Source organism: Nuphar pumila, chromosome 7, assembly GCF_984573655.1.
Source record: "Nuphar pumila chromosome 7, dmNupPumi1.hap1.1, whole genome shotgun sequence".
Lineage (NCBI taxonomy): Eukaryota > Viridiplantae > Streptophyta > Magnoliopsida > Nymphaeales > Nymphaeaceae > Nuphar > Nuphar pumila.
The window spans coordinates 41,292,586-41,310,599 of NC_143255.1; the positions used below are offsets into that span (position 1 = coordinate 41,292,586).

The window sequence follows — 18,014 nt, forward strand, 5'->3', positions numbered from 1 at the left end:
GCTAACTGATATTCTGATGTGACATGGTAGAGTAACTGTTCCTCGTAGGTACTCATCACGAACATAGTGGCAGTCCATCTCTATATGTTTGGTGCACTCATGGAAGGTGTGATTACTGGCAATGTAAATGACATTTTTGTTGTCACAACATAGCTTTGAAGCACCTATAATGTCAACTCCCATATCTTTGAGAAGACTTTGAAGCCAAACAAGTTTCATAGTAGTAGTTGTCATAGCCCGCTATTCAGCTTCAGTAGAGGATAACGAGACTTTCTGTTACTTCTTGCATCTTCAAACAATTAAGGAATCTCCTAAAAAGACATAGAAGCCCGAAATATCTTTCCAATGATCCATCACTTTTGGTTTTAACCTTAAAGACCCAGCGGCATCCAATAGGTTTTTTATGTGGAGGAAGCTTGACTATTTTCCAAGTATTAGCCTTTTTTAGAGCATCTAATTCTATCTTCATTGCTTCAATCCAATGAGGTAGAGTTTTGGCTTGATTATAATGAGTGGGTTCATAATATGAGTGTAAGGCTATTAGACATGCTCGAAAATTTGGTGCAAGAGACTCATATGACCCAAACCTATTGGGTGGAATGGATTCTCTAGAAGACCGCCTAACGGGGGTTTCTTCCAAGGATTCGAAAAGTTGAGAAAATTTCTCCGCACTAATAGGTCTTTCTTGTTCTCTTCGAGTATAAACATGAATATTTTCATTATTAGTATCACCATTATGTGGTGATATTTCAATATTGGATACTTCACAAGTATCATCTATACTTTCAATAGAATCATCACATATATCATCTATAAAATCATGTAAGAACATGTAGTCAATTTCATTTGGTTTATGTAGCTTTTCAAAACCATTTTCATCTTCTAAAAAAGTCATGTTTTTTGAAACATATAGTTTGTTATTTTTGAAATCAAAACACCTATAACCTTTTTTATTTCCCCCATAACCTAGAAAAACACATTCAATTGCCTTTGGAGACAACTTATCTCTCTTATGTGAGAGAACAAATCATTTACAACCAAAGATGCGAAGGCGATTGAAGTCGGAGGAAAATTTAAAAAGTTTTTTATAAGGAGAAACATTCTTTAATTTAGAAGAAGACATTCGATTGATTAAATATGTTGAAGTTAAGACTGCTTCGGCCCAAAAAAAATTAGAATATTTTTAGAAATAAGCAATGTTCTAGCGGTTTCTATAATATGTCTATGTTTTCTTTCCCCTAGTGCATTTTATTGTGGAGTTCTAGGACATGATCTTTGATGGCAATTTCTATTTTGTTTTAAATAATTTTGAAATTCGTTGGGCAAGTATTCTCCACCGGAATCGGATCTAAGAATGGATATATTACTTTAAAATTGATTTTGTATTTTCATATGAAAGTCTTTAAAGAAGGAAAATACTTTTGATTTATGATTGAGAAAATAAATCCAAACATAATGAGTAAAGTCATCAATAAAAGTGACATAGTATGAGTAACCATCTTTAAACATGATCGTAGATGGACCCCAAACATCCGAGTGCACCAATTCAAAAGGTCTTGTGAAAAGAAAAGTTCTAGTTGTAAATGGAATAGACTTCATTTTTCAAAAAATACAATCTTTGCAATTAATGTTGTTTTTTTTACAAAATTTGTTTCCGAATGGAAAAAGATACATTTTTGAATAACTTGGATGTCCAAGTCTTTTATGCCAAGTTTCAATGTTTTTATATTGGATATAAGTACAAAAAGAGTTTGTAGGAAGGTTTAGATGATCCATATAATAGAGGTCCCCCTTCCTATGGCCTTGCCCAATCCGCTTCCCGGACTGGAGATCCTGCACAAAGCAACCATTAGATGAGAAAAATATTTCACATCCATGGTCGGCAATTTGGGAAATCGAAAAAATATTCAAATTTAACTTTGGAACTACTCTTACTTTTGAAACAAAAAGGTTTTGAGAGTTTTTAGAGTTAAGTATTTCAATACTTGTGATTTTTAAAAAGGTTCTATCGGTCGTAGAAACACATGAACTTTTTGAATTGATGCATACATCGGTTAATACATTTTCACGTGGGGTCATATGAAAGGATGCTCCAGAGTCTAAAATTCAAGAATACGTACTGGGTGTTGATGTAGACGTAATAGCCGCACCCAATGTGGAAGAAGTAACTTTGAGAATTTGTTGTAGAGCCATAAATATTTGGCCAAATGTTTCTTTGAGGTTGCCACTCTTGCCCTCTTCTTCTTTGGTGGTAGATTCTTCAAGGGATGCCACCTTAGGCTTGAATGTTCTATTTAGCTTTGGGCAAACGGGTTTAATGTGACCTGACTCATAGCAATGATGACATATAAATATATAATCATCTTTCTTCCTCCACTATTGTTTCCATGTTTTTCAAAATGGGGTGGTTTATAGGTTTTGACATTATTACCGGGTTTGGATATGGCAAACACTTCATCAATGTTCTTACTCATGCCAAGCCTAGTTTCCTCTTGTGTGATTTTGGCAATGGCATCTTCTATTGATGGAAAAATAGATCTACGGAGGAGTGAAGACCTCACTTGCTCAAATTTGGGACGTAGCCCAAACAAAAATTGGAACAATCGGTCTTGTTCCATTTGTTTTTGCCTTAGTTCAATATCTTCCATAGCTACCCATTTTGACTCTAAAAGAGCCAACTCATCCCATAGAGGATTTAATGCACTATAGTAATCTTGTATGCTTGAATCACCTTGTTTGGTGGTTCTAATTTTTTTTTGCAAAAAATATGCTCTTGCAAGGTCTTTTTGGATATACATATCCTTCATAAAGAACCAAGCCTCATTAGCTCAACGAAATTTAGCTATATTAGCACATACCTTGAGTTCGACATTGTTCATGAACCAAGAAAGGATTTTGGCGTGGTTGCTCTCTCAATCTTAAACTTTCTTTTGGTGGTCTTCAATGGCTTTGAGGCGAGCGTTGTTAGAAAGTGACATTGAATACATTAGGTTCAATAATGAACTCATACACATGCACATGAAGTGCGAATATACCCACTAAAGGGAACAACACAAGCACATAATGTGCTAACACATAAACTCACAAAAGGGGCAAAATATGACTTAAAGTCATAAGTTGAATATCATTGAAGAAAAAGGAAGAAGAGGGTAAAAACCCAATACAATGGAGCAAATGCTCCTCCAAGGAGTGAAGAATACAAAGGGGGAGACCCCTATTTATAACACAAGAGAGGAGCCACATAGGGGGCTCCCAAAGGAGTCGTTGGGAGCCCCCAACGGTCACATTTGTGACCGTTGGGGTCTCCCCAACAACTCTTTGGGGAGCCTCCCTAGGTGGCGCAAACCACAAAAAAATAAAAAAAAGAAACTAAAAAATAAAAGAAAAATTACATGCATATTCCAATTGGAATATGCGTAAAATGAAAAATTACAAGAATACCCTTGAGGGTATTTTAGGAAGAGAAAAAAAATATATTTATATATATATATAAATAGAGATACATATACATATATATGTATACGTATCTTTATATATATATATATATATAAATATACATGTACATTTAAGGATTATATTTCAACATACATATATGTGTACGAGTACACATATTTTAACAAGCGTCTCCCTCAAGAGCTTTTTCATGACCTCCTTCCATCTTAGTGAGCTCCAATTGGGGTTCCGGAATGAAACCCATAACATAACCGCAAAGTTTCTTACCTTTGAGGTTGTTATCCATTGCCGATGCCCACATCATGTAGTTCTTTCCATTAAGCTTGAAGGATAGGTCGATTTTGGATTCCATGATGTCACCAAAGAGTGTGAAGGATAGAGAATATATGTAAAAATGAATATTACGCTTCTTCCTCTAAGAACCGAATGGCTCTGATACCATGAAATGAAGTATGCAGAAAAATAAAGAATGCTATAAGCATTCACAATGACCAACAATGGTCCAATACACAAGAGAGATAATAGCCAAGTCCACTATGGGACAACATAAACAAGCCTTGAGAAAGGCACAAACTAAAAAATAAATACATTTTATTGAAGGAGAGAGCTCTCAAGCATGAAGAATACAAAGGGGGTCACCCCTATTTATACACCCCAAAAAGGGGTCTCAAAAGGGGGCTCCCATAGAGTTGTTGGGAGCCCCCAATGACTCTATGTGGGGCCCCTTTTGGGTTGGATTTTGAGACACAAAAATAAAAGAAAAAATAAAAAGTGAAAAAGGAAAAATAAATAGTTGTTTACTAAAACAACTATGTGAAAAGTCGATAATACCCCTATCGGGTATTATACATATATATATATATATTTATAGACAAAAATATATATATATATATATATATATATATATGTATAGTTACATATATTTTAACAGAAAAGTGGAATGGGCGGATTCAAACTTGCCACCTCCCTTAGCCCTACGCCCTACCCATTAGGGTAGGACTTCTTTTTCGGACAAATATGCAACACAAGCAGTACATAATCCTTTTACAATCCCACTTTGCAAACTTCTTGATCTTATTCAAGAGTATTTATCAAGCATGGCTTGTTTACTTGAACAAGCCTGAGACTCTTTTCGAGCTCGGGTCCAGGTCTGAGCCTAGCTTAAACGGGTTGAGCACAAGCTAGCTTGGTTGTAGTGCATTCCTATCTTAACAGGAATAGTTTCAAATGCTGTGCATTGAGCATCATCTGTCAAACAGTTGAATCCCTTTATTTGCTATGTAGTTTCTTTCTTTCTTTTTTCTTTTTCCATATGTCATGTTCATGGCTCAAGGGTTTCTCTTCTCTCCACTGCACAATGCCTTGCTAGAAATATCAGGGTAGATTTTGTGAAGGCTATACCAATATAATGTTGTGCCGTGGAGCTTGAAATACAACTGTCCAATAGGATCATTTTCTTCCTAAGATGTAAATGGAAAAATTTTGTAACTAGGAAGGTGTTAGAATTTCTTGGCTCTATATGCTGGTAGGCAATTCTGAGATGCCCGTGGAATATGCTTTTAGTTAATTAGATGGAAATCTGATTGGAATTGAGCAAGACTGATATTCTCTTTGTCAAGCCTTCTTATATCAATAATTGTTTCTTAATAATCCTCATCATCGCTTATCTGGGGATTGGTCGTTTTAGTGTTCTTTAGGTGTGAACTCGTATTTCAAAAGCAATTGTTTTCGGATTGAACTGGGATAATTGGACAATGATGGAGGTGTCTGTGGCAGGATGGCAGTGGGATATAGGAGGATAAAAGTAATGGGAGAAAGATTTTGCGAAAATTTATGGAAGCATTATTTGGATCCTCAGTACCGAACAAACAGAAAGTTTTTATTATGATTGATTGCCTTAAGTGGTGCGAAGCTTGTGTAGATGACTACATACACTCTTGGCTCTCAACTCCTATACTACTAGTGTTGCCTAACTGAGCACCTCGTCTTGCCTTTGATAACATTGGTATGCTGCACTTCGTTAGCAGGACCATGTGAATTAACATTGTTCATTTTATGGAAAATAGGAAACTGATACAGATTGATGTTGATTAACTAGACATTATCTAATTTAACTCATTTTCTTTTGTGTTGTTGAACAGCCTAAAGATGTTACCTGCATAAAAAAGTCTTTCCTAAACATGTTACTGCATAGAAAAATCTTTCTTGTAATTGAAGTACTCAAATATTTTTCAAAGTAAAGAAGCTTTTTGTTTATCATACAGTTATCTGATAAATCGGTTCAGGATAGTCCAAATCTTCTTTTTATTTTGAAAGTTTCATTTGAAACTTCTCTCTCTGCAACTAATTATTTTCCTAGAGTTGTTATTGCAATACTTTTGAGGTTGATTTTAATCTTGAGATGCTGCTTTTTATTTTTCCCCTTAAGATAGATCAATGAGAATCACTTTGATTTTATTTGTTATATTTTATCTAATATAATTTACTATGCATTTCAGGGTGCATTTCATTAACTATTTCGAGTATCCAAACATTCAACAAGAATACAAAACTCCTTGGTTTTTGCAAGGCATAAATGGCTACACTTGCTGACATGGGCCTTACCGCAGCAATAAATATTCTCACAGCAATTGCATTCCTTATTGCATTTGCTGTACTCCGGCTGCAGCCAATCAATGATAGGGTGTACTTTCCAAAGTGGTATCTTAAAGGTTTACGAAGCAGTCCAACAACTTCGGGAATGTTTGTCAACAAATTTGTCAATTTGGACTTAAAATCCTACTTGAAATTTTTACATTGGATGCCAGAAGCATTGAGAATGCCCGAACCTGAACTAATTGACCATGCTGGACTTGATTCTGCAGTTTTCCTTCGAATTTACCTGGTTGGGTAAGCAACATTTGCTTTTCACCTTTTATTTCTTTTAGCATGTGCATTGTGGTTTGTTGTTTTCCTTGATACTTAATGGGGCTTCCTAAGTACAAGATATTCATCATGAGATCTGGTGTTGTAGATAACTTCTGAAGTGATCTCTAAGTCTGGAAGTTGTTTGAGCATTGAAGAAAATGAATGTTCATGATTGCATAATGATAAGGGGTAAAAAAGAATTGGAATTTAATGAATCTAACCTGATGTGATTCATTTAGCTTGGTGTAATATGTATTCCTAGTTCTTAACTTGTTGTCCGTCGGGCTTTGTTTATAGCGGTCCTACACTTGTTCCGACCATAGTCACCTATATCGTGGGTAAGAAGTCCCTACCTTTCTTCTCTAGCTTAATTAATTTTAAAATCTAATGACTTATGACCTATAATTTATTTTATTATTTTATTAATAAAGGAGATTAATAAATATTAACCTCTTATATTAGAAATGAGACTCTTGCCTAAGTTCATCTATAAATAAAGGTCCTCGTGAGGAGGAATAACAATGTTAGTTATCTCTCCCTCTCCCATTCTCATTAGAATTCTCTAATCTCTCATTCTACCATCTTCTTCCTTCTTCTATCTTGGAGTTTTTTCATTAGCCATTAAAGTTTCTCCAAGGAACTAAGATGGAAGACAAAGACATTAGTTCATCCGAGAACACAATTAATGTAAAATTCATCTTACTCGTAGCATGGATCAAATGCAAGCACATAGATCATGTGTATTGCCGATTCTACGAGCTGATCCATGGTGGATCAAATTCGAAATGTAATTTCTCAGTGAGGGTATTTCTTAGAGAGATTTTCAAAAGTTGGAAAATCTCAAGAGTTTTAAAAATACAAAAAATATGAAAAATAATAGGAAATATAAGAAAATAATAGTTGTTCTTGGAAAAATATAGGGAAATAACTTTGAAAAGTTTTTAAAATACAAAAAAACCCAAAAATACAAAATTTGGGCTTAAAATAGATCAAATAAGTTATTTTTTAAATATCACGATATTTTTGTTCCTGGATATATTTTTAAAATATCGTGTTTTACCTTTATTAACGGATGACCTGTATTTGTCGATAATATCACGATATTTACAAAATATCGGTGATATCTAGGTGTGGGCATTGGGTCGGGCAGCTCAGCCCACCACGGGCCGACACCGACTGGGCCGCAGGCAGACATCGGCCGCCGACCCATGTATATATAATAGTAGTACTGATAATCAACAACAATAACTACGCCTTCATCCCAAAACAATTGGGGTCAGCGATATGAACCAAAAAAGAAAATCATTTTGGGTCTTTCACATGAATCCTTCTCCTCCAATCATTTCTATCCAATGCCATGTCCTCGGTGAGGTTCAAAGCATTCATATCCTTTCTTATCACCTCCATCCATGTCTTCCTAGGCCTACCCCGACCTCTTTTAACTAATATATTTTCCCATTTCTCCATCCTTCTAACTGGAGCATCATTAGGCCTTCGCCGAATATGTCCAAACCACCGTAAACGATTCTCTCTCATCTTATTTTCAATGGGTGCAACGCCTACCTTCTTACGTATCTCCTCGTTCCGAATCTTATCTTTTATTGTATTTCCACACATCCATCTCATCATATGCATCTCAGCTACACTCATTTTTTGAATATGATGTCTCTTGGCAGCCCAACATTCCGTACCATATAGTAAAACGGGCCTAATAGTCGTCCTATAAAACTTTCCCTTCAACCGCAATGGCATTTTACGATCGCACAATACTCCAGTTGCACTTTTCCATTTCATCCACCCAACCTTTATCCTATGATTTACATCTCCATCAATTTCTCCATACTTTTGAATGATAGATCCCAAATATTTGGAACAATCATCTACCGATATTTCTTGTTCACCAAGCTTCACTACACTCCCATCACTACTTCGTTGCTTACTAAACCGACATTACATGTATTTTGTCTTAGTCTTACTCAACTTAAAACCTCTTGCTTCCAATGTCTGTCTCCATAATTCTAACTTAGCATTAACCCCAGCTCTAGACTCATCAATCAAAACAATATCATCAGCAAACAACATACACCACAGCACATTTTTTTGAATTGATCTCGTAAGTTCATCCATCACTATAGCAAATAAGAAAGGGCTTAAAGCAGATCCTTGATGTAACCCAACCATTCTAGGAAAATTGGTTGTCACCCCTCCACAAGTGCGGACATTGGTTACTACTCCTTCATACATATCCTTAATTATACTAATGTACTTGAGAGAAACACCTTTCTTCATTATTGTCCACCAGAGAACGTCCCTAGGTACTCTATCGTAGTACTGATAATATAATTTGAATATATAACATAATATTATATATTATATAATAGGCTTGACCCGGCTCGATTAGGCCCATGGGCCTAACGGACAGGCCATGGGCCAGGGTTTTCCCAACAGGCCAGCCGGTTGTGTAACGCCTCGAAATCTTAACCCAAATTTAGAGGATTTTTTTTTCAATACAGCGGAAACAAGTAATACTATAAGGTTAACCATTCCGAAACATTACAGTGTGGAGCAAACCAAAATCATTTATTTCATTTCAATATTAATGACTATCCCTGGAACAGTAAATCCAAAATCTCGATCGAAGCCTCATCCTACTCATAAACTCTACCTTTCACTTGAAAAATGATAAATTTATAAGAATTAGACTACAACTGTCTAAGTAGGAATTACTGTAAATTTTCTTGCAGATACATCATGTGTCAAGTATGTGGTGCGGGTGTCGAGTGTGATTTTCAGCATATATAAGAATAAGTCTACGCTACGACAATTAATAATGTATCAGAAGCTAACTGACAGGTAACATCAATAATATCATTTAAATATCTCATAACCATAGATACGAATTCATGCCCTAATTCAGATGAATGCAATTATGACAATTACATAATTCAGGTAAGCATTCATGCAACATGGTGCATAACATTAATCAATACCATAAATCACAATTAAACATCACACACCCACCAATTTATAACAATGAAGGAAACAGATAACATATGCATGTTCTAATGCGTAGCAGGAATATGCATCCTTAAGTTTTTTCTTTTCCATATGCATGCCCTATTAAATGCATACAATTTAAGTTCATCTTTTTAATTAATTACCGTTGCCTGTTAATACACCAGATGGGTAAAAATCCCTGAGGTAAAGTTAGGTTCTCAGGGTAACTTAACACATAATTTGTATTTTATTACTGGGTTCCAAACTTAGCCCTCTACCGAATCATCTTCGGAACATCATACATCCACATCTAATGTCAGGGACACAAGGGATACCCCACGCCCACAAGTGTCACTTTCTTGGTACCAAAGCAACAACAGCTGTGTCAGACACATCACCCTCAGGTAAAGTGACAGACTCTCCCTAAAACCGTGGTCAGGAGAAGGAACCTCAATATCGGGTTCAGGGGACAAAATAAAGCACACGAAGTTTTTGTATCCTCACAGTCTCCACAAGACCGGATATCTAAGATTCCCATACTCTAGATGAGATATCCCAGAACGTATATTACACTGTTCTTATTCATTATTTTTTTTATTAAAAGCCAATTATTGAGTTTTGCAATTCAGCATGCAAAAACAAGGCAAAAGCTCGCATTCACCCCTGCGAGAACCATCACGGAACTCCAGCCCGTGGAAACACATCGAACAATGCAATATAGTGCAATAAAATTACATTTGCAAATCAACATGCAAAGTTAATAACATAGGCTTGCAAATCAACATGCAACCATATGCTCGCAAATTAGCATGCGCAACTCTTTACCGTTTACTACCTGTGGCAACAATAGAAAGACGCAATTAAAACCATAGTATAAATGTGATTTTTGTGATGCATTTAAACAATTAAAGAAAAAGCAAACCAAAGCTCAAGGTTCTCCAGGCTTGTGATGATTCATTTAGACCATCGATGCATCGTATGCAAAAATCATAACAATGTGCAATTTATGCAATGATACCAACATGATTCCAAATACACATTCATTCATACCAATTTAACAATGTGCATAAGCTACCAGAGTCATATGCATGTGTTCACCATCCATGTGAAATTGTTTTCGTGAAATCACTTGACACACATGCATTCATTCATGATTCATAAGTACATGAGAACATTTATGCAAGATTATACATGCCAAATACACATTGATTCCATGTATGCACATACTGCTTCATGCATCAAAGTTCTAACCTCAATGAACCCAAAAGGATCAGTGTCACCTTGAAGAGTACTTCATTTTTCTCTTCTTCAGTACAAATTTTGCATGTTGTACGAAGGCAAGTGCACATACACTGAAATGAAGTTTTAGAAGTATAAAATTTGTTTGAAATTTTCTCCTCTTTGAGTTGTTGCACCTTTTTCAAGGAGATTATTCTTGCAGTCATGTCTTTGGAAATATTAGCTTTCTTTAAAGCTATGCAAATAGTCTGACAGCCATCCATGTGTCTACTCGGACATGAAGGCTTCTAAAAATTGATATCTTGATCATGAACCATGTCCACTGGATTCACTAGGCAAGCACTCTATGTCGATACCTAATTGCGAATTCATAATTTCCAGAATAATGCACAATGTATATATAACAATTCACACTGGTAAGGATATTCATAAGCTTTGAATTGCAGTTCATACTCCAAGTTTCAACCTATCATCAATGTTAGTAGTAGCCTATGGCTTCCTTGCAACACACTATTTCTATCACCATTCACATAGATCATGGAAACTGGTTAATAATAGTCATTTCCTTTCGCAGGATCAAGACTTAATATTCCTCATAATGTGCATGTTGTTGGCCATTGTTGCAGTATATATCTCACCAGTTCATCCTATTACAATATATTAGATGATTACAAATTATGCCATGCACCATTATTTATCATCATTAACATTTATGATAGGTTCCATAACGACACATAGATCAATAACATGCTGGTTCTGGTTTTCTTTTACTTTACCCAAAGAAATATGCCGCTCCTACAAAAGTAAAAAGAATATCCAAAAACAATCACAACTAACACCGAATGTAAAGCAACTGAAATATGCTACAAACAAGGTTATTTAGAGCTTCATCATCTACAAAACCTCAACATTAAAAAATTTTACACTATAATATACTAACAAAATTACAGTTTACAACCTTAAGTTGACATAATAATAATATCCATAACTTTATAAAAGAACAAGCACTAATATTTAACAACCTTGCCAAGTAAAGCTAGTTAATTTACAGTAAATTCCTCCAAGCTTGGCGCTTACAATTTTATTCTTCTACTGTTACAAGTTAGTCAAACAATTGTAAGTTGTTTTCTACCGGCTCAGTTAAAAGACAGACATTCTTGATTTGCTTGTGACAGAGGCATCATGAGCTTTCTAAAGGATTAGGATATGCTGAAATTTGCAGAATTTTTCTTCCAATACCAGTGCCTCCTCTATTTAAAGATTTTTCTCTACTGTTTAAGAACGATTTTCTTTGGTCAACCATTGTATTTACTCTATCTGGATTTTGCGCTAATAATGTTTAATGGAACTCTGCCAAAAAAAAAATCATCACCATAACTTCTTCACAATGAAACCTACTAGCGATAACAGGACAATGATGCAGACATACAAATGGGCAAGGTCTCGACAATCATACATCCATCCAAAACCCTTTTAATTTAAGGTACTGCTCAAAAATACTAATCGTAGCATATAAAGTCACCAACTAAGCAGAGGCACCTATTAGGAGGAAAGTCATCAAACATTAATTCAATTCTTTAATAACATTTCCTCTAAAGATAACAGCCAATAGGTAATGGAAGTTTCATGTTACAATATCAGATATCATCTTGAAACTCCATCATGCCATCCATTAAAAAAAATTCCAATGATAAACATGAAGTTTGAATCACCAATGTTAGTCACTTGATGTACAGAAACAAAAACAGAAATCAAAACAAGAACTAGGCCTCTTAAGAACATTAAGAGAGGAAACAAAAAAAAAGCACTCTGAGAACCCAGTGGACAATGCACAGGAAAACCTGCAAGCAGAGAAAAAGGACAGTAAACCCTACTATCAGCGATCCGAAATCCTCAAATCTGTCGATTTGGGGTTTCCAGCACCTCCAACCCCAAAACCCTCTTTTCATTAAGGATTTGCGGAAACTTCACACTACATGCTCAACATGTGGTACAGCTGACAGTAAACCTACTTCTTCTGGCGTGATGGTGGCTGGTGCAGTGATCTCAGTAGCGTCGTGCGTCCCTGGTCGTGCGATGACTGCGATGGAGTTGGTTCCGGTGGCCTTGCAGTTGCGCGCGAAAATGAGAGAGAGAGAGAAGAGAGATGGGATACAGAGAGAGAGAGACGTAGTGGGAGGAAGAGGGGCGAGACCCTCTCCCCCTTTTAACGAGAGGCGACCCCCCCCCCCTTCCGAAAAGGAATGAGGGGATAAGCCCTCATCCTCCGACGGTTCCACGCCTTCCCCTTTTGCATAAATCGTGCTAAGGCATGATTTTTTTTTTTAAAGACATTGTTGGTGCAACCGGGTTCGGGTCCGAAACCCGCGACCCGCGACTCAAGATCCAACCGTGAGTTGGATCCGGGTCTCACTTAAAAAGTGTGGATCCAAATAAAATTTAAATTGAATCCTTACCCTATTTACCCCCCAATGTCTAGGATCCAAATGGAGTAATGTGGATCCAACCATCGCATATGTTATTACGGATCTCTCTAAAATGTTATAGGCCCGACATAAAAATTTTCTTATTAACGACTAATTTAAACTCCGTGGATCCACTGAGTTCTTCTTGGATCCAGTATCCAATATGACTCTGATATTGAGGATCCAATATCAGAGATCCGAAACAAGAGATTGAAATTTACTACTAGGTATCCACATAATAGGTTTGTGGTCCGATATCTACAATTCGAATAGCATATTAGGGTTTTGACATTGAAGATCCAAACAAGATATCCGAGATCCAAATACGTATTAAACACATAAAACAATAAAAATATCCTAGTACCAACTTAAGGACATAAATTTCAAGTTTATTTATTTGATAAAAATCACGGGTATTACAGGTTGCCTACCCCTAGCGATATCGATGACACTGGTTCAGACATCATGATATGTGCACATGCATGCATGTGTGCATGTGTGTACACAACCTAGTCACATCCTTGTATTCTTCTTTCAGATATGTGTCATAATAGCAGTACCCTTCTTGTACCACATACCAGCACCCACACCTATGTGACATTGGATATAACTTGGAAGAGCTTGAGTTTGGCACTTATATAGAATGGTAGAGTTTAACTAACAGTCTAATCATATCTCAAAAATGAAGTCTTCTTTGGTTATGGAAATACAGTACGTTGCACATGTAAGGATTTAGTTAAACTTGATAAGTCACAAAAGAAAAGTTTAAGAGAGACTGCTGCAAAAAATGTATTATATATGCATAGTGTACTAAAAATATGTGGTTATTGATTTTCATCTTTCAATGCTCTCCTTGTTTCTTGCATATCTCTAAAATATTTATTGACATTTACTATTTTGTGTTAACCTCATGTCAAGCTAATATTCATTTTCCTTATCCACTTTATGCAGCCTTAAAATCTTTGTTCCTATAATGCTTCTTTCTCTCACAATCCTTGTACCAGTGAACCGGACAGACCATTTATTACAGCCTGGCAGAAACATGACATATAGTGAGGTCGACAAGTACTCAGTTTCCAATGTTGAACAGAAATCAGAGAGGTAAAAGTACCATTACCATCTTGAAAGTCTGTTACATATAAGATACGTCTTTTACAAAGTGATATGTTCTGCATAAAACAGTAACAACTAATAAGGATGTTGCACATTTGGCTTTAGTCTTTTTATAAAATTCATATATCATCAAATTTTCCATGTGTGCTTGATTTTTTGGCTATCCATGGGCCTGTTTGTTTAAAAGGTGGGAAAGGATGTGTCTTTCAGCCATTGACAAATGACTGCAGGGGTCAGGAAGGTGCTCCTCCATGAGGGGCGGAATGAAATTACTTTCATATGAAAGCAAGGTTTTGTATGAAAATGTGGCCCTCACCTGGAGCTGCAAGAGAGGGCATTTGTTCACTCACCATGGGAAAATGGCCCATGACCCACATGGGAGGAGTATGTTTACTCACTGTAAAAATGGCTCATTTTCCCATGGGATTGAGTGAAACAAATGGGGATCCGTTCCAACCTTAAAAATCTGTCAGGTAGCCTTCATGATGAGTTGCTGCTAGCCATTGGAACTGTTACGTCTTTCTGCATTGTTGTTTACCATGGTTATGTGATGGTGTCTTGTATTATGATATGTTGTTTTTCTTGGTTTTACCACTTCCTTTGCTTTCATCTGATGTTTTGTGTGTAATACCACCTAAAATGGGAATCAGATCAGGTCATGCTGACATCATGGTCATCCGATTTGCATTTTAAAAAGCTCAAAAGTCAACAAAACCACGTGGCATTCATCCAAAATGCAAACAGACGGCCACAATGTCGCCATGAGCAAAAACGCTCATGTTCAGCATGACCTGAATCTTTTAGTTATGTTGACTCTGTTGTACCCACCAATTAGGGTTTTCCTTATTAATAACGGAATAGTGTGAGGCCTCCCCACTAAGAAAGAAACTTTGAGTCTTGAAGTCTTTCTTTTCCTCTCCTCAAGAATTATCAAAATGAGTTTGGTTTCTAAGGCTACTAATAGAACTGTTAACCATGTTAACTTCAGTGCTTTCTTTTGACTTTGATCATTTATATTTTTCAGACCGAAAGTTAGAATAGTCTATCTAGCTTCATTCACAACATGGAAATTTTATTTATTAATTATATATTATTTAAAATCATTTCTGAACTTAAATGTGTTATAAAATAACGAAGATACTTTTTTTAAGCACATTTCAATATATTGAATTTTAATGCCCAATTTCGCTTTTAAAATAGCTGTTAAGCTATGCACTTCACAACCTTGGGGAAAACTGCATTGTTAGAAGCTCTTATATTCTTGTTCATAATATTTATATGTTTTTCTTCTTGTTGGAACATAATTAGGGCCATAGTGGCATAACAGTTCATAAATATCGTTCACTCAAGATTGGATTGGCAACACTGTTTTGTAGGTTTTGGACTCATGTGATAATGGCATATGTGTTTGCATTTTGGACATGCCGTGTGCTGCTCAAGGAGTATGATACTGTTGCAACAATGAGACTGCACTTCCTTGCATCTGAAAAGCGCCGTCCAGATCAATTTACTGTGAGCTTCTAATTTTCTCTGAGTAACTTCTTTAGTAATTTTCCATAGACAACTAATGTTATGATTAATGCAATCTTAAACATAGGGATAATGCTATTTCCTGATATGATTTTTTGCACTTAATTTTTTTTAAAATAGCTTTGCTGCATTCTCAATACTTTTTTCAATGTTCAAATTTTGGTATGAGGAAGTGTATGTTTTTTGGTTCTATATTTCAACTAGAGTATTGTGCGATCGTAGAATGCCATTGCGGTTGAAGGGAAAGTTTTATAGGACGACTATTAGGCCCGTTTTACTATATGGTACGGAATGTTGGGCTGCCAAGAGACATCATATTCAAAAAATGAGTGTAGCTGAGATGCGTATGCTGAGATGGATGTGTGGAAATACAATAAAAGATAAGATTCGGAACGAGGAGATACGTAAGAAGGTAGGCGTTCCACCCATTGAAAATAAGATGAGAGAGAATCGTTTACGGTGGTTTGGACATATTCGCCGAAGGCCTAATGATGCTCCAGTTAGAAGGATGGAGAAATGGGAAAATATATTAGTTAAAAGAAGTCGGGGTAGGCCTAGGAAGACATGGATGGAGGTGATAGGAAAGGATATGAATGCTTTGAACCTCACCGAGGACATGGCATTGGATAGAAATGATTGGAGGAGAAGGATTCATGTGGAAGACCCAAAATGATTTTCTTTTTTGGTTCATATCGCCGACCCCAATTGTTTTGGGATGAAGGCGTAGTTGTTGTTGTTGTATTTCTTCTCTATAGACGCATCTTATATTGGATCATTTAGTTAACAATGGCAAAATATTGGAACTGAGGTGTATGTTTTTTGGTTCTATATTTCTTCTCTATAGACGCATCTTATATTGGATCATTTAGTTAACAGTGGCAAAATATTGGAACTGAGAAAATACATTGATGGGCAAAAAGAGTTTTGAACTCATGCGCTAATATGTGAATTCGTTTAGGTACAATAACATGTTTCATGTGAATGGTAAAACATGCTGCCTTCCATTTTGTTACTGTAACTGTCTGATTCGAAGTGTAATGCATGTGCAATGCAATCAACTTGGGAGACCACAAAAATCCATTATGACTTTTCCAGTGTATGGTCCTCTAACCAATGCATTTTTCCAGTTCAACATTGGGATGGATTTTATTCTGAAGTGATCGTATTTATGCCATATAACTTTATATGGCTACCTATTTACTGCTTCAACTGTAACCGTGCCAATCAATTGAGATCCTACTTTTTTCTTTTTATCTAGATCACTTTTTTTTGTGCAAATTAGTCTATTTTCTCTTCGATCTTTTCATATTTTATAAGAATCTTCTTCAACAGCTTTAACTATCGCTTTCTTTAGATGGTGTTGTATAAACCATACGGATGTTCATTCTAAAGGAGAAAGAAGTGTTTGGTTGTGTTGGGACACTAACATAACTTTTATACCATGTTAATATTGCCCTTTTCTTAATGGTTACTAGAGTTTTCTGCTAAATAATATGGGAAGTAGAAATAAAGATAGAAAAGCTGAAAACAAATTGAAGAAAAAAGAGTTATCACTACATGTGTAAGGAGATATGCGGAAATACAAAGAGTGCTATAAGCACTTATAATGTCCACCAATGGACAAACAAAAGAGATGATAGCCAAGTCCACAAAGGGACAACACAACACAAAATATAAATGTCTCTTTATTGAAAGAGAGGGAGTTTTCAAGAATGAAAATATACAAAGGGGTTCACGCCTATTTATACAAATAAAATGAGAGAAAGGGGAGGCCACATGGCCTCAAAAGGAGAGCCACAAAGGGGGCTCCCATGGAGTCGTTGGGAGCCCCCAACGGTTACAATTGTGACTGTTGGGGGCCCCAATGACTCAATGGTGGGGCCCCTTAAGTGGGTAAAAAAGAAGGAAATAAAAAAGAAAAAAAAAATAAATGCAAAAATAAAAAGAGAAAAACAAGTACCCCTATCGGGTACATGTGAAATGACTAAAATACCCCTATCAGGTATGATTGAATATATATATTTATATGTATATATATATATATATATTGATTACATGTATTTTAATACCCCCCCTCAAGCTTTACAGGGATATGACAGAAAGCTTGCTGAGAAGGAACATAAAACGAGGAGCTGCAAGGGCTTTAGTGAAGAAGTCCGCCAACTGGTACTCGGATGTAACGTAAGGCAGTGCTATGGTTCCTCTTAGGTATTCATCATGAACGTAGTGGCAGTCCATCTCGATGTGTTTAGTACGCTCATGAAAGGTGTGATTGCTTGCGATATAGATTGCGCTTTTGTTGTCACAACA

At 36.1% G+C, this 18,014-nt stretch overlaps 1 protein-coding gene across 3 annotated transcripts in view; it reads left to right on the forward strand.

The window, feature by feature from the left end:
- Positions 1-18,014, forward strand: part of LOC149832041 (hyperosmolality-gated Ca2+ permeable channel 1.5-like) — a 138,023-nt gene that overhangs the window by 4,917 nt on the left and 115,092 nt on the right. For all 3 annotated transcript variants that reach the window (XM_090014277.1, XM_090014278.1, XM_090014279.1), the window contains exons 2-4: positions 5,952-6,342; positions 14,013-14,162; positions 15,551-15,686. In XM_090014277.1, the coding sequence (XP_089870403.1) occupies positions 6,029-6,342; positions 14,013-14,162; positions 15,551-15,686 (600 nt within the window). In that variant the 5' untranslated portion in view covers positions 5,952-6,028. The remainder of the gene's footprint in view (positions 1-5,951; positions 6,343-14,012; positions 14,163-15,550; positions 15,687-18,014) is intronic.